This window comes from Neofelis nebulosa, chromosome 12 (genome assembly GCF_028018385.1).
Source record: "Neofelis nebulosa isolate mNeoNeb1 chromosome 12, mNeoNeb1.pri, whole genome shotgun sequence".
Taxonomy (NCBI): domain Eukaryota; kingdom Metazoa; phylum Chordata; class Mammalia; order Carnivora; family Felidae; genus Neofelis; species Neofelis nebulosa.
In genome coordinates, this window is record NC_080793.1 from 95113270 (window position 1) to 95136421 (window position 23152).

Below are 23152 nucleotides of genomic sequence, written 5' to 3' on the forward strand. Positions count from 1 at the left end.
GTGAGGGGATGGAGAACTATCTCTCATGGTACTGGAAGTCAAAAGAAAGCTGGAGTAGCCATACTTATATCAGACAAACTAGACTTTAAAGGCTGTAACAGGAGATGAAGAAGGGCATTATATAATAATTACAGGGTCTATCCATCAGGAAGAGCTAAAAATTATAAGTGTCTACCCACTGAATTTGGGAGCACCCAAATAGATAAAACAATTAATCACAAACATAAGCAACCTTATTGATAAGAATGTGGTAATTGCAGGACACTTTAATACTCCACTTACAACAATGAATAGATCATCTAGACAGAGAATCAATAAAGAAGCAAGGGCCCTGAATGATACATTGGATCAGATGGACGTGACAGATACATTTAGAAGTCTATATCCCAAAGCGACGGAATACACTTTCTTCTCGAGTGCGCATGGAACATTCTCCAAGATAGATCACATACTGGGTCACAAAAGAGCCCTTAATAGGTATAAAAGAATTGAGATCATACCATGCACACTTCCAGATCACAATGCTATGAAATTTGAAATCAACCACAGGAAAAAGTCTGGAAAACCTCCAAAAGCATGGAGGTTAAAGAACACCCTACTAAAGAGTAAATAGGTCAACCAGGCAATTAGAGAAGAAATTTAAAAATATGTGGAAACATGTAAATGAAAATACAATAATCCAAACGCTTTGGGATGCAGCGAAGGCAGTCCTGAGAGAAAAATACATCGCAATCCAGGCCTATCTCAAGAAACAAGAAAAATCCCAAATACAAAATCTAACAGCACACCTAAAGGAAATAGAAGTAGAACAACAAAGACACCCCAAACCCAGCAGAAGAAGAGAAATAATAAAGATCAGAGCATAAATAAACAATATAGAATCTAAAAAAACTGTAGAGCAGATCAATGAAACCAAGAGTTGTTTTTTTGAAAAAATAAACAAAATTGATAAACCTCTAGCCAGGCTTCTCAAAAAGAAAAGGGAGATGACCCAAACAGATAAAATCATGGATGAAAATGGAATTATTACAACCGATCCCTCAGAAATACAAGCATTATCAGGGAATACTATGAAAAATTATATGCCAACAAACTGGACAACCTGGAAGAAATGGACAAATTCCTAAGCACCCACAGACTTCCAAAACTCAAACGGGAAGAAATAGAAAACCTGAACAGACCCATAACCAGCAAAGAAATTGAATCAGTTATCAAAAATCTCCCAACAAAGAAGAGTCCAGGACCAGATGGCTTCCCAGGGGAATTCTACCAGACATTTAAAGCAGAGATAATACCTATCCTTCTCAAGCTGTTTCAAAAAATAGAAAGGGATGGAAAACTTCCAGAATCATCCTATGAAGCCAGCACTACTTTGATTCCCAAACCAGACAGAGACCCAGCGAAACAATATTCCTGATGATATGGCTACAAAAACCTCAACAAGATACTAGCAAATTGAATTAAACAGCATATAAAAAGGATTATTCACCATGATCAAGTGGAATTCATTCCTGGGCTGCAGAGTTCGTTCAATATTCACAAATCAATCCATGTGATAGATCACATTAATAAAAGAAAAGATCTGCAAAGATCCTGTCAATCTATGCAGAAAAAGCATTTGACAAAATACAGCATCCTTTCTTTAAAAAAGCCCTCAAGAAAGTCAGGATAGAAGGAACATACTTAAACATCATAAAAGCCATTTTTGAAAAGCCCACAGCTAATATCATCCTCAATGGGGAAAACTGAGAGCTTCCCCCCTGAGATCAGGAACACGACAGGGATGTCCACTCTCACCGCTGTTGTTTAACATAGTGTTGGAAGTTCTAGCATCATCAGCAATCAGACAACAAAATGAAATCAAAGGCATCAAAATTGGCAAAGATGAAGTCAGCTTTCACTTTTCACAGATGGCATGATATTATACATGGAAAACCCGATAGACTCCACCAAAAGTCTGCTACGACTGATACATGAATTCAGCAAAGTCGCAGGATACAAAATTAATGTACAGAAATCAGTTGCATTTTTATACACCAATAATGAAGCAACAGAGAAATAAAGAAACTGATCCCATTCACAATTGCACCAAGAAGCATAAAATACCTAGGAATAAACCTAACCAAAGATGTAAAAGATCTGTATGCTGAAAACTATAGAAAGCTTATGAAGGAAATTGAAGAAGATACAAAGAAATGGAAAAACATTTCATGCGCGCAGACTGGAAGAATAAGTGTTATTAAAATGTCAATACTGCCCAAAGCAATCTACACATTCAGTGCAACCCCAATAAAAATTGCACCAGCATTCTTCTCGAAGCTAGAACAAGTAATCCTAAAATTTGTATGGAACCACAAAAGACCCCGAATAGCCAAAGTAATTTTGAAGAAGAAGACCAAAGCGGGAGACATCAGAATCCCAGATTTTAGCCTCTACTACAAAGCTGTAATCATGAAGACAGCATGGTATTGGCATAAAAACAGACACATAGACCAATGGAATAGAATAGAGACTTCAGAATTGGACCCACAAATGTATGGCCAACTAATCTTTAACAAAGCAGGAATGAATATCCAATGGAAAAAAGACAGTCTCATTAACAAATGGTGTTGGGAGAACTGGACAGCAACATGCCGAAGAATGAAACTAGACCACTTTCTTACACCATTCACAAAAATAAACTCAAAATGGATGAAGGACCTGAATGAGACAGGAAACCATCAAAACCCTAGAGGAGAAAGCAGGAAAAAAATCTCTTTTACCTCAGCCACAGTAATTTCTTACTTGACACATCTCCAAAGGCAAGGGAATTAAAAGCAAAAATGAACTTTGGGTCCTCATAAACATAAAGAAACCTCTGCACTGCAAAGGAAACAATCAACAGAACTAAAAGGCAACTGACGGAATGGGAGAAGATATTTGCAAATGACATATCGGATAAAGGGCTAGTATCCAATATCTATAAAGAACTCACCGGGGCGCCTGGGTGGCGCAGTCGGTTAAGCGTCCGACTTCAGCCAGGTCACGATCTCGCGGTCCGTGAGTTCGAGCCCCGCGTCAGGCTCTGGGCTGATGGCTCGGAGCCTGGAGCCTGTTTCCGATTCTGTGTCTCCCTCTCTCTCTGCCCCTCCCCCGTTCATGCTCTGTCTCTCTCTGTCCCAAAAATAAATAAAAAATGTTGAAAAAAAAAAAATTAAAAAAAAAAAAAAAAAAAAAAAAAAAAAGAACTCACCAAGCTCCACACCCGAAAAACAAATAATCCAGTGAAGAAATGGGCAGAAGACGTGAATAGACCCTTTTCTAAAGAAGGCATCAGATGGCCAACAGGCACATGGAAAGATGCTCAACGTCACTCCTCATCAGGGAAATACATATCAAAACCACACTCAGATACCACCTCACGCCAATCAGAGTGGCTAAGATGAAAAAAATCAGGAGACTATAGATGAGAGGATGTGGAGAAACGGGAACCCTCTTGCACTGTTGGTGGGAATGCAAACTGGTGCAGCCGCTCTGGAACACAGTGTGGAGGTTCCTCAAAAAATTAAAAATAGACCTACCCTATGACCCAGCAATAGCACTGCTAGGAATTTACCCAAGGGATACAGGAACGCTGATGCATAGGGGCACTTGTACCCCAATGTTTATAGCAGCACTTTCAACAATAGCCAAATTATGGAAAGAGCCTAAATGTCCATCAACTGACGAATGGCTAAAGAAGATGTGGTTTATATATACAATGGAATACTACGTGGCAATGAGAAAGAATGAAATCTGGCCATTTGTAGCAACGTGGATGGAACTGGAGAGTGTTATGTTAAGTGAAATAAGTCAGGCAGAGAAAGACAGATCACATATGTTTTCACTCATATGTGGATCCTGAGAAACTTAACAGAAGACCAGAGGGGAGGGGAAGGGGGGGGGAGTTACAGAGAGGGAAGGAGGCAAACCATAACAGACTCTTAAATACTGAGAACAAACTGAGGGTTGATGGGAGTTGAGGGGTGGGGGAAAAGTGGGTGATGGGCATTGAGGAGAGCACCTGTTGGGATGAGTACTGGGTGTTGTATGGAAACCAATTTGACAATAAATTTCATATAAAAAATGGCTGCAGGTCATCTGAAGTGTGTAATAGCTTGTCCTATTTGTTCTATGTTAGTAATTGTCTATTTGGTGTGTTATGAATATACCTCTATTCTGCATGAACTTTTCTGAAAAGTAAATGGAATGCTTCATTGAATGGCCTCTGAAAGCAAGTCTTTTGTCATTTTCTGTTGATAGGGTGTCAAGTTCCCAAACCAGAAGTCATTTTCAACTCGGAACAAGAAGAGCCATGTGTGCTGGATGGTGACATTTCAAATCACAACTGTCTCAGTGAGTAGGGGACTGAGAGCATGGAGAGTGTGTTGTATGGGCAGCAGCTGGGCTTGTGGGGCACTGTCAGTAGGACATTTCTGTAACATTCTCCACTTTTGGAACTGCATGGTGGCGTGGGTGCAGTCCCTAGATATCTGAAGGCCATTCCTACCTTAAGGCCCCTTCCCATATCAGCGTCCTTGTCTTTCCTTGACTTTCTAGGAGGGAATGTTCTATAATTACTCCTAATTTGGATCTAGGATCCTGCTTTATGGTTTTTCTCCCTTTTTCTAGCATTTCTATTCTCTTTACCTCCATCACATCATGGTCTTAAATCCTTCTCTTACACATTTAGATACTCATTGATTTACCTTTTTAAAAAATTACTATGGGTTACACTATTGCTGGTTTCTTTTCATTTTCTCTCTTTCCCCTTAATACTTCCGAATTGTCACTTAGAGGTGCCCTCCTGTATAATGTCCCATGTCTCTCCTCTAGCTGTTGACTTAGAGAGTACCATTACTACATTTGGGGGGCAGCGTTTTACTATTTATGACATTAGTTTATGTTTCCTGACATTTTCTTTTTACTTGGCTAGTGTAACACAACACTGACTTCACCTTTCTAACTAATTTACTTATTTTGACATTTTACAAAAAGTTTCTGTACTTTGTTTACAGGAAATTGAGTTAATTATATTCCTTGGTTTGTAGTTAATGTCATTATCAATGTACCTAACATTCCCCTCCCCCAATTTGTTTCTTTATTTCTCTCTTTTAATTCTCAGTCCCCATATTTGTTTTTATTCTTAGAGGTAACTGTTCTAATGTAATTGATATGTTTGCTCTCAAACCTTGAATTTGTAGAGTGTTTGTAAAATTTAAATTGTTAGTATTTTTAATTTGTAGAAATGGTACTCTGCGTACTGTGCTATATGTCCTACTCAGTTTCTTTTTTTTCCTCTTAGCACTAAATTGGCTCATGTTGCAATGTGTTTTTCTAGTTCATTGCTTCTTTTTTTTAAAATATTTTTTAATGTGTATTTATTTTTTTTTTTTTAATTTTTTTCAACGTTTTTTATTTTATTTTTGGGACAGAGAGAGACAGAGCATGAATGGGGGAGGGGCAGAGAGAGAGGGAGACACAGAATCGGAAACAGGCTCCAGGCTCCGAGCCATCAGCCCAGAGCCTGACGCGGGGCTCGAACTCACGGACCGTGAGATCGTGACCTGGCTGAAGTCGGACGCCCAACCGACTGCGCCACCCAGGCGCCCCAAATGTGTATTTATTTTTGAGAGAGAGAGAGAGAGAGACAGAGACAGAGTGCAAGCAGGGAAGGGGCAGAGAGAGAAGGAGACACTGAATCCGAAGCAGGCTCCAGGCTCTGAGCTGTCAGCACAGAGCCCGACACGGGGCTGGAACCCATGGACCATGAGATCATGACCTGAGCTGAAGTCGGATGCTGAACCGACTAAGCCACCCAGGCGCCCCATCTACTTCATTGCTTCTAACTGATGCATAGCATCCCATAGTGCGGAGAGACATCACATTTTACTTGTCCAGCCTCCCAGCTACTACAATTAGTACTGCAATAAATTTCTTCATGAATTATTCTTTGGTAATGAGAATTTCTTGAGGAAGAGTAATGGGATTTCTTTATCATTGGGTTATAATATTTTATTTGATGAAGTATGACCACATTATTCTAGATTGAATGTGTTATTCTACAGTCCCATGAGTGTACGAAGACATCAGTTTCTTTCCATCCCTGCCCCAGTTTCTAAGAATTTCTAATTTGGCTAATCCAATGGATTATAATTTCTAGTTATTGCTTTAATTTGTGTTTCTCTAATAAAATATTTTGAACATCTCATCATATATCTAATAGATTCTGACTTTATTTTTCCAATTTTATTGAGAAATACATGACATATATCACTGTATAAACAACATGATGGTTTGATTTGCATATACTGTGAAATGAACCATAGGTTCAGATAAAATCCATCTGCTCATATAGATACAATAAAAAGAAAAGAAAGAAAAAAGGGAGAATTGTTTTTTCTTTGTGATGAGAACTCAGGATCACTCTCAACAATTTTCCTCCATGCTGTATAGGAATGTTAGCTCTAGTCTCCATACTGTGCATCATGTCGTTGGTGCTTATAATTTTGTATCTTTTGACCACCTTCCTCCAGTCCCCTTCTCCTACCCTCTCCCTGGGGTAACCACAAGTCTGATTTCCTTTCTATGAATTTAGTTTTTTTTTCGATTCCACGTGTAAGTGAGATTATCACTTATGTAGTGTTTATCTTTCTGTCACTTATCTTAGCGTAGTGCTTTCAGATCCATCCACGTAGTTGCGAATGGTTGGATTTCCTCATTTTTTTATGGCTGAATAATATTCTGTTGTATATGTACACTACACCCTTATCCATTCATTCATCAATGGACACTTAGATTGTTTCCATGTCTTGACTATTGTAAATATTGCTGCAGGGAATATGGGGTTGCAGATATGTTTTTGTATGAGTGTTTTTGTTTCCTTTGGATATATTCCCAGAAGTGTAATTGCTGGATCAGATGACAGTTCTATTTTTAATTTTTTTTTTTAAAATTTTTTTTTTTCAACGTTTTTTATTTATTTTTGGGACAGACAGAGACAGAGCATGAACGGGGGAGGGGCAGAGAGAGAGGGAGACACAGAATCGGAAACAGGCTCCAGGCTCTGAGCCATCAGCCCAGAGCCTGACGCGGGGCTCGAACTCACGGACCGCGAGATCGTGACCTGGCTGAAGTCGGACGCTTAACCGACTGCGCCACCCAGGCGCCCCTATTTTTAATTTTTTGATGATCCTCTGTACTGTTTTCCACAGTGGCTGTACCAGTTTATACTCTTGCCAACAGTACACAAGGGCTCCCTCTTCTCCACATCTGTGCCAGCATTTGTAATCTCTTTTTGATGATGGAAATTCCAACGGGCATGAAGTGATATTGCATTGTGTGTGTGTGTGGTTTTTTTTTAATGTTTTTATTTATTTTTGAGAGAGAGAGACAGAGCATGAGCAGGGGAGGGGCAGAGAGAGAGGGAGACACAGAATCCAAGGCAGGCTGTAGGCTCTCAACTGTCAGCACAGAGCCTGATGCAGGGCTCGAACTCACGGACTGTGAGATCATGACCTCAGCCGAAGTCGGATGCTCAATCGACTGAGCCACCCAGGTGCCCCTTGCATTGTGGTTTTAATTCACATTCCCCTGATGATGAGTGAGCATCTTTTCATGTACCAGTCAGCCTGTCATATATATATATATTTTTTTTTTGAGAGAGAGAGAGAGAGAGAGAGAGAGAGAGAAAGAGAGAAAACACAAGTGGGGGAGGGGCAGAAGAGGAGAGAGAGAATTTTTTAAATATTACATATAATATATTGTCAAATTGGTTTCCATACAACACCCAGTGCTCATCCCAACAGGTGCCCTCCTCAATGCCCATCACCCACTTTCCCCTTAAACTTAAAAAAAAAAAAAAGTCCTCTGTGAAGCCATCAGGCCCTGGACTTTTGTTTGTTGTGAGTTTTTTGATTTACTGACTCAGTTTCTTTGTTGGCTGTAGGTCTGTGTAAGTTTTCTGTTTCTTCCTGTTTCAGTTATAGTGGTTTATGTTTCTAGGAATTTATCCTTTTCTTCCAGGTTGTCCGATTTGTTGGCATATAGTTTTTCATAATCTTTTGTAATTGTATTTCTTTGGTGTTAGTTGTTATTTCTCTTCTTTTATTTGTGATTTTATTTATTTGACTCCTCTCTCTTTTCTTTTTGATAAGTCTGGCTTGGGGTTTATCAGTTTTATTAATTTTTTTTACAGAACCAGCTCCTAGTTTTATTGATCCATTGTATCGTCTTTTTTGTTTGTTTGTTTGTTTCTATATAATTTCTGCTCTAATACTTATTATTTCCTTTCTTCTGCTGGCTTTAGACTTTGCTTGTTGTTCTTTTTCTAGCTCCATTAGGTGTAAAGTTAGGTTGTGTATTTGAGATTTTTCTTCTTGAGGTAGGTCTGTATTGGTATATACTTTGCTTTTAGGACCGCCTTTGCTGCATCGCAAAGGTTTTGGACCATCGTGTTTCATTTTCATTTGTTTCCATGTATTTTAAAATGTGATTTATTCTGGAGAATGTTCCATATGTACTTGAGAAGAACTGTATGTATTCTGCTGCTTTAGGATGAAATGTTCTGAATATATCTGTTAAGTCCATCTGGTCCAGTGTGTCATTTAAAGCCATTGCTTACTTGTTGATTTTCTGCTTAGATACCTGTCCCTTTCTGTAGGTGGGGTGTTAGGGTCCCCTACTATTATGGTATCATTATCAGTGAGTTCCTTTACTTTTGTTATTGTGTTATATATTTGGGTGCCCGCATGTTGGGGACATAAATATTTACAATTGTTAGATCTTGTTGGATAGGCCCCTTTATGATGATATAGTGCCCTTGGTTTGAAATCTAGTTTGTCTGATAACAATATTGCTACTGTGGCTTTCTTTTGAGGTCCATTTGCATGGGAAATGTTTCTCTATCCCTCACTTTCAATCTGTAGCTATCTTTACGTCTAAAACAAGTCTCTTGTAGGGTCTTATTTTTTTATCCATTCTGACATCCTGTATCTTCAGTTGAGCGTTTAATCCATTTACATTCAGAGTAATTATTGGTAGATATGTATTTAGTGCCATTTTATTACTTGTTTTGTTGTTTCTACAGATTTTTCTGTTCCTTTCTTGTCTTTATCACTTTTGGTCTTTCCTTTCCACTCACAGAGTACCCCTTAGGATCTCTTGCAAGGCTGGTTTAGTGGTCACGAACTCCTTTAAGTTTGTTTGCCTGGGAAACTCTTTATCTCTCCGTCTATTCTTTTTTTTTTCTTAATTTTTTTAATGTTTATTTTTTTGAGAGAGAGAGAGAGAGAGAGAAAGTGAGAGGGAAATAACGAGAGAGAGAGAACAAGCAGGGCAGGGGCAAAGAGAGCTGGAGACACAGAATCTGAAGCAGGCTCCAGGCTCTGAGCTGTCAGCACAGAGCCTGATGCAGGGCTTGAACTCATGAGCTGTGAGATCATGACCTGAGCCACCCAGGTACCCCCTCTCCTTCTATTCTGAATGACAGCCTTGCTAGATAGAATATTCTTGTCCTTTGCCCATTTTTTAATTAGGTTATTTGGTTTTTTGCTAGTGAGTCTTACGGGTTTTTTTTAATCTATTTTGGATTTTAACCTCTTATTGGATACATGGTTGCAAATATCTTCTCCCATTCTGTATGCTTTCCTTTCATTTTGTTGTTGATTTCTTTTACTGTGAACACAGAATCTTTTAAGTTTGATACAATTACACTTGTTGATTTTGGTTTTGTGGCTTGTGCTTTAGGTGTCACATCTGACTTCATTTTTGATGTCTGACTGACTGCTGACATCTCCTAAGCCTCACCCCTCTCTCCTTGCCTTCTGCCCCACATCTGGGCAAATCTACAAGAAAGCACAGGTGCTCCCTCCCTCGGTGCTGGTGGGAAGCTGCACAGGAGTGGTCAGCCTGACTGCTTGTGCTAAGTAATGAACCTGTTCATACCTTGTTGGTGTGTGTATTACATCCTCAGTCTTGACATCTGAACCTAATTTGGGGTGGGGGGTCCATCCTTTCTTTGCAGGCAGCTTAACAGTTGGTGCAGTGAGCAGGATGTCAAGATGATCACCAGTGCCAAAGGGTTCTTTTTTTTTTTTTTCTCTTTTGCTATCAGTTTCACCTGCCTGCTGGTGACTACATACTTAGAACTTTGCTGCTTTATGCTACATTTGCTGAGTCCTATGAGCCTCTGTCATATGTATAACCAACCCAAGTTGAAAGTTAAAATTGCCATTTAGAGACAGTTGTGTGTCTCAGATTGAAATTAAGGGTCTCAATTCCAGCATAAATTGTGATCATCACTAGGCTTGGCTCAGGGAAACGAATCTTAATGCTGTCACTGTTGATTGTGTGTCTCAAGCAAGCATTGGCCCTTGTATAGAATACTCAGGGGAATGACTGATGGCTTTTGCATTTAAGGGTCCATCTGGTGGCCGCATATATGAAGGAAGAGCAGGTCCAGTGCACCATGCTCAGAGTAGATAGCTCACCTTTCAAAATTTCATCATGTTCTATTGTGGTTCTTTACTTTCCCTGTGATACATCTTCTCAAATAATTCTTTCTGCTCTTTTTACTAACTTTTCTCTTTTAGAAAATATCACTTAGATGCCCTCCTCCTCTTACTCAAAACCATGTCTATATTTCTTCAAGCCTTTAGTTTATTCTAACCTTACTTGGATGTGCTACCTCCATATTTTTTTACTAGTTCATCTTAGGTGCTACTAATAGATTTCATTGTTCAAAACACCACGTTTATCCTGTCATAGGTATATGGATCCCAACTGACGTCACTGCCTATTATCTAACACATGACAAATTCTTCTCTCAGTGGGTTTGTAAACCAAAGAAAGGAAGAGGACAGGTTTTGATTGACAGCTTTCAGGCCCTGTTTCAGAAAGCCACCCCTGTCTGCTGTTATATGCCTCCTGTTGAGTGCATGTATCTCTCCACCCCAAACCAGAACAAAGAATCGGATCATAGGTATTTTTTGCCATTTGGCTAAGTCAGAATGACTGAAGCTGCAGTAGTTTCACTGTGCATAAATAAATTGGTGTTTAGGGCACAGTGGTTAATAGGGAAAGAGAAAGTGGGAGATTAGTGGATGAAGGATAACTAGAATAATAGGATAAGAATAATGAGGATGATAAGAAGCTAGACCCATATGCTTCTTTTAAGCCACATAGTTTGTCACTTTGCCCCTCTGACACCTTACTGTGTATTTATGCTAATGTACATGGAGCTGACATGGCTTCAGTTTGAGGCTCATCTTCTCCAGTTACTAAACAATTGATTTGGGCAAGTTACCTGACTCTTCTGTGGCTCAGTTTCCTCGTCTGTAAAATAAAGACAAGGGTGACACCAAGCACGAAAGGGTGTGATGATTACGTGAGGTAGTATAGAACTTAGGACGGTGCCTGGCACATCTAGCTGCCACTGCTTGTTTAGTAAATGTACTGTAAGGGTTCATTTTACTGCTGTCCCACATATAAATCTATTACAAATCCTGTATTATTTATGTTTTATATATTTGCATACATATTTGTTAAATTTATATAAGCTTCTCACAGTTCTCTGTATTCACCCTAAATCACCTGTATATATTATCCCTTCTATGTTCTTAACTCTTCTTTGTGTGTTTTATTTTTTCCTTCTTTTTTAGATGGGGATATTGGTTTTGAAACTGTACAGCAGGGAACGTCTGAAGAAGTTTCAATACGGTTTGAGAGAATTAATCTCTTTACAAGAGATGACCCATATTATTCCATTTTAGAAGAATTGTGGCAAGATGACAAACAGACGGAGAGATGTGAGGAATACCAGAACAAAAGTGTAAGTCATGTCGCCTTTGTTGACAAGGAAACAGTAGCTAATGAGAGAGACTGTGAATATAAGGACACTGGGAAAACTGATCATGTAAACACATACCTTGTTCCTGCAAGAAAAAGACTCCAGAACTATGACTCATTTGGAAGGAGTTTGAAGCCTATTGTAAGCTTATGTAATTATAGAAACAATGCAATAGAAAATCTTGATAAGATTATTAGATATGGTAATATTTTCACTCCTATGAATTCTCATACAGAAATGAATGGTTGTGAATATAATCAGTGTAAGAAACTTCTGAGTCATAAGCAAGCTCTCATTCAACATCACAAAATTCATACTGGGAAGAATCTCAATTTATATTCTGATTCTGTAAAAATTTTCACCCAGGGGTCACACCTCTTTGCACATCAAAGTATCTATACTGAGGAGAAACAGCATGAATGCAGCAAATATGAGACAGTCTTCACTCAGAAGCCCCAACTTGCTGTACCTCAGAAGGCTTCTACAGGAGAGAAACCCTATAGATGCATTGAATATGAGGAGGACTTTTGCCTCAAGTCAAGTCATGAGGAAACTCACACTGAGGAGAATCACTGTAAATGCAGTGAATATGGAAAAGCCTTTATCCAGAAGTCAGATCTGTTCAGATGCCAGGGAATTCATATTGGAGAAAAACCCTATGAATACAGTGAATGTGGGAAAAATGTTTCTCAGAATTCAAACCTCAATATACATAAAAAAAATTATACTGGAGAGAAGCACTTTGAATGTACTGAATGTGGAAAAGCCTTCACAAGGAAATCAACACTAAGTATGCATCAGAAAATCCATACGGGAGAAAAGCCCTATGTATGTACTGAATGTGGGAAAGCCTTTATACGGAAGTCACATTTTATTACACATGAGAGAATTCATACTGGAGAGAAACCTTACGAATGCAGTGACTGTGGAAGATCCTTTATAAAGAAGTCACAACTCCATGTGCATCAGAGAATTCACACAGGAGAGAATCCCTTTATATGTACAGAATGTGGGAAAGTCTTCACTCACAAGACAAATCTCATTATACACCAGAAAATTCATACTGGAGAGAGACCTTATATATGTACTGAATGTGCGAAGGCCTTTACTGACAGGTCAAATCTCATCAAACACCAAAAAATTCATACTGGAGAGAAACCCTATAAATGCAGTGATTGTGGAAAATCATTCACTTGGAAGTCACGGCTCAGGATACATCAGAAATGCCACACTGGAGAGAGACATTATGAATGCACTGAGTGTGGGAAAGCCTTCATCCAGAAGTCAACACTAAGTATGCATCAGAGAATTCACAGAGGAGAAAAACCTTATGTTTGCACTGAATGTGGAAAGGCCTTCTTCCATAAGTCACATTTTATTACACATGAGAGAATTCACACTGGAGAAAAGCCTTATGAATGCAGTGACTGTGGGAAATCCTTCACTAAGAAGTCACAACTCCATGTGCATCAGCAAATTCACACAGGAGAGAAACCCTACAGATGTGCTGAGTGTGGAAAGGCCTTCACCGACAGATCGAATCTGTTTACGCACCAGAAAATTCATACTGGGGAGAAACCCTATAAATGTAGTGACTGTGGAAAAGCCTTCACTCGGAAGTCAGGCCTCCATATACATCAGCAATCTCATACTGGAGAGAGACACTATGAGTGCAGCGAATGTGGGAAAGCTTTTGCAAGAAAATCAACACTAATTATGCATCAGAGGATTCATACAGGAGAGAAACCCTATATTTGTACTGAATGTGGGAAGTCCTTCATCCAGAAATCACACTTAAATCGGCATCGGAGAATTCATACTGGAGAGAAACCCTATGGATGCAGTGACTGTGGGAAGGCCTTCATTAAGAAGTCACAACTCCATGAGCATCATCGAATTCACACAGGAGAGAAACCATTTATATGTGCTGAGTGTGGAAAAGCCTTTACTATCAGATCAAATCTTATTAAACACCAGAAAATTCATACTAAACAAAAGACCTATAAAGGCAGTGACTTTAAGAAAGCCTTAAACTGGAGGCCACAGCTCAGGATACATCAGAAATCTGACACTGGGGAAGTAGCATGTCCAGTGCCACAATCATGGTGTGGGGATACCAAGGAATGAGAGGCTACCATGGGACTAAGAAGCAGGAGGTAACCAAAGCCACCTTACCTCTGGTCAGAAGTAGGAATGCCTGGATTACAGAGCTGATGTCCAGCTACATGTTTGCGGGAGATACTTGGGAGGAAGAGTTTAAGCGATGTGTGATGGCCACACTTAGTTACCAGACAGGTACTGGAATTGTCAAGCCCCTGGAAATAATAGCAAATCTGCAAGGAGAGGACTTAGTCTTTCTTGTTTCATGTTGTGGCGAAGCAGCTTCATAAGTTCAGGGTTGTTGAGCTTCTCACGCCCTGGGTAGCAAAAATATTCGATATTGACTAAAGGAAGTTCTTAATGAGCAGAGAGCTAAAAAATTTTTTTCATTGTCCAAGGGCACTGAAATCAAGGCAAAAGTATAGACAGTTCAGGTCTATAATGAAGAGAAGCCAGAGGTTTTTTGTGAAAATTGACATTAAAGACACAAAGGACTTTTTTCCCCCCTTTTGGAAGAAGCCACTTTTATTTATTATTTATAGTATCTATTAGTGTGTGGGAATTTGGATAAACACTTTTTTTATTTGACTTTGAGATTGGTAATCAGAACCACAGGCCTACTTGAATATTCATAGGCCTCTTTAGTTATTAACCAATATGTTCCTGTATTTATTAATTCCCTGCCATGGCCTAGGTAACTCACACCCAAGAGGCATAAAGTTATCCCAGCTGTGTCCCCAGAGTGACCAATGAGGTAGACAGCAGCCCCACAGACTCCTTACTTGTCACCTCAGGACTGGCCCTGAGGCCATGGGACTCAGGTCACAGATCCAGAGGTCAGCACTTTGGACTGTCAGCCTCATCCACAGAAGTCTATATTTTTTTAAATTTCTGTTTGGAAAAGAGACAAATTAAGAAAATGGGTTTCAAAACCTAGAATTCTTTCCTTCCATGGAAGTTTTGTTGGTACATTCTCTGCACGTCCATTACGTGCCAGGTGACTATGGGACACTACTGTTCACATTTGAGTTTGTTTTCTAAGAAGACAGGGTTGTACTTTCGGAAGAGTAATCCTCTGTCCCCTCCCAGTGTCTACAAATTAATCCCATTGTGTTTGCAGACCCTCTGTATTCTTACAGACTTTTTTAAATCTTTTTTTTTCTGATTCTAAAAGCAGTGTTTCATCTTCCAGAATATTTGTGAATTTGTCTCTCCTGTAGATCAACCCATTTTTTTCTTATATTTTGAGTCTTTGTTTTTACATACATTCAGATTTAGAGTTGTTATACTCTTTCTGGTTAATTGAAACTTTATTATGAAATGTCTGTTTTTATTGCTACTGATGTTCTTTTTTGCCTTAAAATTTACTGCATCAGATGTTAATACTGTATGCATACTTCACTCATTGAAGGCTAAAATAAATGAGTCCCGTCTCTACTTTCCAGATGAGGTGAGGAGCTAGAACATTAGCTCCTTTATATACCTCTTGGTTTACATGGTATTAATGTCATGCATTTGGATTTTGTGTGTAGTTGATGTCAGTCATTTGAGTCCATGTTCATTTATATTAATCCATATATGTTTTCCTTTTTTTTTTTTTTGAAAATAAGCTTTCAATGTAAGTACCTTTGAAGATAATGTGCTTTTTTCCCCTTTTCTCTCCCTCCTTCAAAATTTGTCTTATCTTCGGCTGCCAGCCGAAGTGGCATCACAGTGGCATGCCTAGGTGTGATTTTCTGTGTGCTTGTTTGGGGTTTGCTGTGTTGTTTTTTTTTAATCTGTAGCTTGGTGGTTTTTTTCTTTACCTTTTGGGAAATTTCTTGCTGTTATCTATACAAAGTATGCTTTTGCTTCATGTCTTCCTCTGGTTTGTCTAGAGATTGCCCCACTATTTAGACCCTCTGTAAAACTTTTTCCATTCGTTGTTTCGGATTTTGGTAATGCTTGTTTTCCCCTATACCTGGTAATTTTAAATCAGCTACCAGGCACTATATATTAGGCACTGCAGAGACACTGAAGCGGTCTGGATGGTATCCTCTTCCAGAGAAGATTTGCCTTTGACTCTAACAGGTAGGACTAGGCAAGAGCATAAGCACCCCTGCCTGTCTTCGTCCAGTCTTGTACTGAGAGTGTGAGACTGGGCTCCAGTCCCAGGGAAGGCTTGTCTGGTGTTTTTCACCCTAGAGATGTAGGACCTGGGGAGATTTTCTAGGTGCCTCATTCTGTGAAGGAACTTAATTTTAGTATTTGTCCCATTAGGTCCATAAATTTGTTAAAAACTGTCTTAACCTCTCCGGTATTTGCTTTAAAAATTAGCAAACACCTCTTTTTAATAGTCCTAGACTCCAGAGGTTATGTCTTATCTCTAATCCTATTCCTGTATTTTCTCACTTCTTGGTAACTCTCCAGTGCCATCACAAAATTAAGTATATTTAATATTTTCTTCCACCATTTTTAGTTCTCAAAGGAAGTACTTGTCTGTACTACCTGCTCTGTCTAATCATTAGCAGAAGTTTTCAATGCCCTGAGATAGCTGTTCCTTTCTTTTAAAGTTTTTTTTTTAATGTTTATTTATTTTTGAGAGAGACAGAGTGGAGGCGGGGCAGGGGTAGAGAGAGGGAGACAGAATCCGAAGCAGGCTCCAGGCTCCCAGCTGTCAGCACAGAGCCTGAGTGGGGTTAAACTCACAAATGGTGAGATCATGACCTGAGCCGAAGTTGGACGCTTAACAGACTGAGCCACCCAGGCACCCCAATAGCTGTTCCTTTCTAAGGAGTGTGGAGTCCAGAAATACGTTTTTTAAATTACCAGAGTTTTCCAAGCTAATTTAAAAGTGAAAATGCACTGATTTGTGACACTGTTTCCTATTTTTGTGGCTAAAAGTTAAGGCATTTACTGTTTTGTTGAAGATTTTGTAAACTTTGAAAAACCTAAGAGAAAACTGACTGTGGTGGTATCAGATTTTATTATGGTAGCTGCCAATCTTTGGCAAAAGGAGATTGAGACTGTCATGTTTCTTTTTTAATAGTGTGGCTTTTTTCCTTTGGGTAATGAATAGGAAATTAAGTTAATGAAGGCTGGTGTATGAGCCCGGGGGTTTGAAAATAAGGATTTTAAAGACTAATTTAGAAGGATCACTGAGATAGTGATTCTCAACCTTTTTATTCCCAGGCACATTTTTAAAAAATGTGGGCACCTGGGTGACTCAGTCAGTTAGTGTCCAACTTTTGGTTTTGGCTCAGGTCATGATCTCATGGTTTGTGAACTTGAGCCCCATATCAGGCTCTGCATAACCAGTACAGAGCCTATGGAATTCTCTCTTCTCTCCCTCTCCCTCTCTGTCCCTCCTCCTCTCTCTCTCTCTCTCTGTGTCTCTCAAAATAAACTTTATAAATACATACATACATACAACAATTCTACATTACTAAGCCAAAAAAAGAAGATATGTTACCTTCTGTCAACATGGTAACATCTAGGAGAAAGGAAGACTTCCTTTTGTGGGCCTCCACATATTTGAAGGGGCGCTGGAAATTGGGGAATGGATGATGGAACAGTTCTGGGTGGAATGGGGGGAGCTAACTCTTACTTAGATGGAACTCCAAGGATAGTATAGATTGGATGCATGTGCAAGAAGGAGAGTAGTGTGAATTGGACATAGCTTTTTATGCCAGAACTATAATATAGTTCATTTGTATTTACAGCAGAACTTTTAAAAAAGTTTTACAATGTAAATTTAATTCGCAATGTACTTTAATTTTTAAAAGGAATCTTACTTTGTGAACTCAGTAGATGTAAGAAAACTTTAACTCAAACCAACATTTATATATCAGATGATTCATAGGAGAGAGTAGTTTTCTTAGTAAATGTGAGTAGAGCTTCATTCACAAATCATTACTTCATTACATAACAGAATTCATGCTGGAGAGAAACCTTATGTATACAATAACCAGAAAAATCATCTGCTGGAAAGTCAGCTTTCTGAACGTCAGCAAATTCACACATGAGAGAAACAGGCCAAAAGCTTATTGTTTCCCGGAAACTCATTTTGGAGAGAGAAACCTATAAAAGCAATCCCTTGAAGAACCACGTAGAAATCATAAAATGTCTGCTGGAAGTAGACAAAATTAATGCACTTTGTGTGAAAATATCTTCATTCAGAAATCAGTTTTCAGTATTCAGTATTTGTGCATGAGTGAAATTGTGTATTTTCTGAAAATGAGAAAGGCTTCTCATGTAAGTTTGAACCAATTGTAAATTATCCTACAGAATTGCTGTATGTCAAAAAGTCTTTGTCCATGAGTTGTATCTTACTGGACATCATAGACAATGGAGAAGAATTAAATCATTTCTTAATACATCAAATTTTCTTTTCAAATACATCATTTTCTTTAAAAAAATTTTTTTTAACATTTATTCATTTTTTGAGAGACAGAGTGTGAGTGGGGGAGGAGCAGAAAGAGAGGGAGACACAGAATCTGAAGCAGGCTCCAGGCTATGAACTGAGAGCCTATAGCCCGATGCGGGGCTCAAACTCGAAAACCGTGAGATCATGACCTGAGCTGAAGTCGGGTGCTCAAGCGACTGAGCCACCCAGGTGCCCCCAAATACATCATTTTCTTAAAATGCCATAAACTTCATACTGGAAGGATACTAAATTTGTTACAGGAAGAAGAAGTATTCCCATAGAAGCAAATTTCACAAGAAATATAATTCATTTTGTTTATTGGTTAAATTTCATGCCTGTGTCTCAAACCAGTGGGGACAAATAGGCCAGCCCAATAATTGCCTTTTTTAAAACTTTTTAAACTTTTTATGTGGAAATCATTTAAAACATAGAACAGATAGAAGTGTTTCAAGAATAGGAAGAGTACAAAAAATATATAGTAACCCTTTACCCAAATTCATCTATTGTTAACATTTTGCCCCATTTGTTTTGTCATTGAAATTTTAATTCTTAGAGTTTTATTAGTAATGTTGGCAAGAAACAACCAGATTGTGTCAGTAGGGTAATTTTCTATCACTAATCATCATAGAAAAAGAAACAGTACAAGTCAAGGGAAATGAGATTTGAAGGCTGCTACCTTTTCTGCCACCGCTTTCAAGGCCTTTCTCCTGTCCTTACTCTTTCAAGGGCAGATGATGGGGTTTAGCACGGGGATGACAACACCATACAGGACGGAGACCAGCTGGTCTTCCCCCAGTGAGTGAGGGGCCATACGTATGTGAACGTGGTGCTGCCATAGTAGGAAGGACTTTTGCCTCCCCTCTAGGGAGCGGGTCCTCAAGGCCGTAGAGATAATATAGAGGTAGGAGAAGACAATACTCAGGAGAGGAGCCCACCAGATGAAGACCCCAATGGAGAACAATGCCACCTCATTGACAGAAGTGTCCCCACCACACATCAGCCTTTCTTTTAATTAAATATGTTGAAACACATACGTGTGTGTAGACACACATAAAACTATGTAAGTGTGACATGTTTTATTGACTGAATTTGGACTTTGTCCACTCTTCTAGCAACTCCAGCCACTGCAGCAGTCTGTCACCATGTGAGCAATGGTTGTCAACTTCATAGTTTTCTTTTTACTTGGTCATATAGACCATTAATATATGTGCACACATATGAGTGCGGTTTTTTTTAATTTTTAAAAAATGTTTATTATTTTTGAAAGAGAGACAGTGTGAGCCGGGGAGGAGAAGAGAGACAGGGAGACACAGAGTCCAAAGCAGGCTCCAGGCTCTAAGCTGTGAGCACAGAGCCTGAAGTGGGGCTCAAACTCATGAACTGCAGCAAGATCATGACCTGAGCCAAAGTCGGATGCTCAACCGACTGAGCCACCCAGGCGCCCCATCTGTGTTTTCTTATTTAAAGAAATTGCCAGATCTCTGTGGAGTAAGACTTGCATTTCATATTTCCAACATTAGTGTATAAAACGGTTTCCCCTATACTAAAAATAGTGGTGACTTTTTAACTTGGAGAAGTTTTCTGATTGCAAAGTGATAACTACTTTTAATTTACATATTAATGTACCTCTTTAAGTGTTTCTTGGCCATATACCTTGCTCTTTTGTGAGTTGCCTTTTTATACCATTTATTTATTTATTTATTTATTTATTTTGGATTGTCAATTTGTAACAGCTTTTTGTATGTCAATGGTAAGAACTCTTAAGAAAACTATTGCTTGACTCTTGACTTTGTATATATTTTCTCATTCACATAATTTTATTTTTTACATGTTTAAATATGTCTGTCTATTATAGTTTCTGAGTTTCTAGTCTTAGTTAAGCTTCACATATTAGAAGATTTTTAAGTGTCTTTTTTGGTATATGTTGTGTATCTTTAGGAAAAGTGATTATTTGTTTCTTGGGGATGGATAGCCACTTTCACAGTTTTAGACAGTGTTGCGTTTGCTAAGCAATTCCAATCCTCTTCCCTTATTGCTTACTTTGTTAGCATCTTTTGAAGCTGTTAGTTTGCCCGGTGACTGACTCAGGCCAGGAAAAGCAAAACACTGATAGGTGTGTTCCGGGAAAACCTTTGCTTTCCTAAAAAGGGACAGATTTAGCTGCTGCCATTAATTTACCCACCTTCTGGCCTTGCACATGACGCCTGGGGCAGTGGCATGGCAACCTTCTCTCAATCCTAGGGGAAAGAATCAGAGACACTGGTCGTGACAATATTTAGTCAACACTAATAGCAAGTTAACTCCAGACTTTTGCTAGGTGATAGAAATAAGCAGATTTTACATAAGCCATTCTATTCTAGGTTTCTCTTGTATCTGAGAGCGTGCCTAAATTTATTCAGGCATCAAGATGTATAAAGTAATCCATCCTTTTTCTTTTAAAGTAGAAAAATATTTTAAAACCCCAGTAGATCCCCCACATAAGTTTAAATAAGGTAAAGAGATAGCAAATTTACATAAGATTTGTAATGAGTAAGAAGAAGCACAATTGATACTGTATCCATTAATAGGATCAAGAGAGAGAATACTACCTAGAGTAAATGAATGATTTCCTGGCAAGAGGGAATTGATCCAAATCAAAAGGGAAATGAAAAAAGTTGATAACCTTACAGTAGATGCTAAATATCATTATACAGAGCAACCATTTAAAATATACCAGGACAGGGGCGCCTAGGTGGCTCAGTTGGTTGGGCGTCTGACTTCGGCTCAGGTCATGATCTCGCAGTCTGTGAGTTCGAGCCCCGCATCGGGCTCTGTGCTGACAGCTCAGAGCCTGGAGCCTGTTTCAGATTCTGTGTCTCCTCTCCCTCTGCCCCTCCACAGCTCATACTCTGTCTCTGTCCCTCAAAAATAAAGAAACATTAAAAATTTTTTAAAAATATACCAGGACATTAGGAAAAGATTTCTTAAATAGGACACATAAATAATGAACTATAAAAGAAAAAAAAAAAGATAAATTTGACTTTTCAAAATTAATAATTCATCCTTTGAAAAGCACTACTACCAAAATGAAAAGGCAAGATACAGAATGGGAGAGAATATTTGCGATAGATATCTGACAAAAGATTTGTATCCTGAAAATTTAAGGACATTTACAACCCAATTATAAGAAAGCAAATAATTTAATTAAAAAATTGCAACAAATTCAAAGGTTGTTCATGAAAGAAGATGTGATGTGGCCAAGAAGGACAAGAAAGCATTTTCAACATTAGCCATTAAGGAAATACAAATTAAAATCACAATGATACCTCTATACACTCATTACAATGACTAAAATCAAAATGATTGGCAGCATCACATGTTGGAAGTTGTGCAGAAACTGGAACTCATTTGTGGCAAGTGGAAATTTGAAATGACAGAAACACTTTGAAAAATAGTTTTCAAGTTCTTAAGCAGTTAAAACATACAGCTACCATTACAACCTAGTCATTCCACTCCCCATATTTAACCCAAAAGCACCAACAACTTATGTCCCATACAGACTTATACTTGATTGTGGATAGTTTTATTCATAATAGCCTCAAACTGAAAATAACTCACATGTCCATCATCAAGTGAATAAATATCCAAAATGTTGCGTATCCATAAATGACTGCTACAGTGTTATTCAGCAGTAAGGAGCAATGACTACTGACATGTGCAACAGCACAGATAAATTGAAGTCATTTTGAGTAAAAGAAGCCATACATAAAGGTATAACATACTGAATAATTGCATTTATATGAAATTCTGGAAATGCAAACTAACAGAAAGTGACAAAAATCAGATTGGTGGTTGCCTGGGGCCGGGGGTGGAGGGAGGGATGGTCATCAAAGGGGAACAAGGAATGTTTTTAGGATAATGAAAATGTTTTGTATTTTTATTGTGTTGGTGGTTTTGCAAATGTACACAACTGTCAAATGCATTGAACACTAAATTGATGCCGTTTATTGTATGTAAATTATATCAATAAAGCTGATTTTTAAAAAACAACATGAAAAGTTGGATTCATATCTGATTTTGGTATGTTTAGAGACCAGATAATTTTATTAATTCAAATTATTCCAAATCCTAGAGGTAGCATTTCCCAATATATTTTTATTTCTTTTCATTGCTTCATTGAAATTTAAAAATACGCCATCACTATAAAGCCATCATAATAAATATAATGCAAAAATAAGGAATTATTTATTAACTCTTGTAGCTTATGACCATAGATGCAACACTCGTAACATTTTAGCACATAGAATGAATCTTGCAGTATATAAAATAAAAACTAGTAATGATTTTAATCCTGAAATTCAAAAGTGATGGGATATCAGTGAGAATAACCTAAGTTAAAAGAGAAAGGCAGGGCGCCTGGGTGGCTCAGTCAGTTAAACCTCTGACTTCCGCTCAGGTCATGGTCTCACAGTTCCTGAGCCCCACACAGAGCCTGCTTCCAATCCTGTCTCCCTCTCTTTCTGCCCTTCTCTGCTCTTGCTCTTTCTCAAAAATAAACATTTAAAAAAAGAGAAAGGAGCGGCACCTGGGTGGCTCAGTCGGTTAAGCCTCCAACTCTTGGTTTCAGCTCAGGTCATATCGAGGTTTCATGAGTTCAAACCCCACATCGAGCTCTGTGTTGACAGTGCAGAGCCTGCTTGAAATTTTCTCTCTCCCTCACTACCTGTCCCTCCCCCATTCATGCTGTCTCTGTCTCTCTCATAAATAAACTTAAAAATTAAAAAATAAATACATAAGACAAT

General features: G+C 38.6%; 1 protein-coding gene across 4 annotated transcripts in view; it reads left to right on the forward strand.

Annotated features, from left to right (window-relative positions):
• ZNF484 (zinc finger protein 484) overlaps nucleotides 1-22400 on the forward strand; it is a 40386-nt gene extending 17986 nt beyond the window's left edge. For 3 of the 4 annotated variants that reach the window (XM_058695997.1, XM_058695995.1, XM_058695994.1), the window contains exons 4-5: nucleotides 4282-4374; nucleotides 11679-22400. In XM_058695997.1, the coding sequence (XP_058551980.1) occupies nucleotides 4282-4374; nucleotides 11679-13993 (2408 nt within the window). In that variant the 3' untranslated portion in view covers nucleotides 13994-22400. The remainder of the gene's footprint in view (nucleotides 1-4281; nucleotides 4375-11678) is intronic. The other variant, XM_058695998.1, reaches the window with a different exon arrangement.
• The last annotated feature ends 752 nt before the right edge of the window (nucleotides 22401-23152 follow it).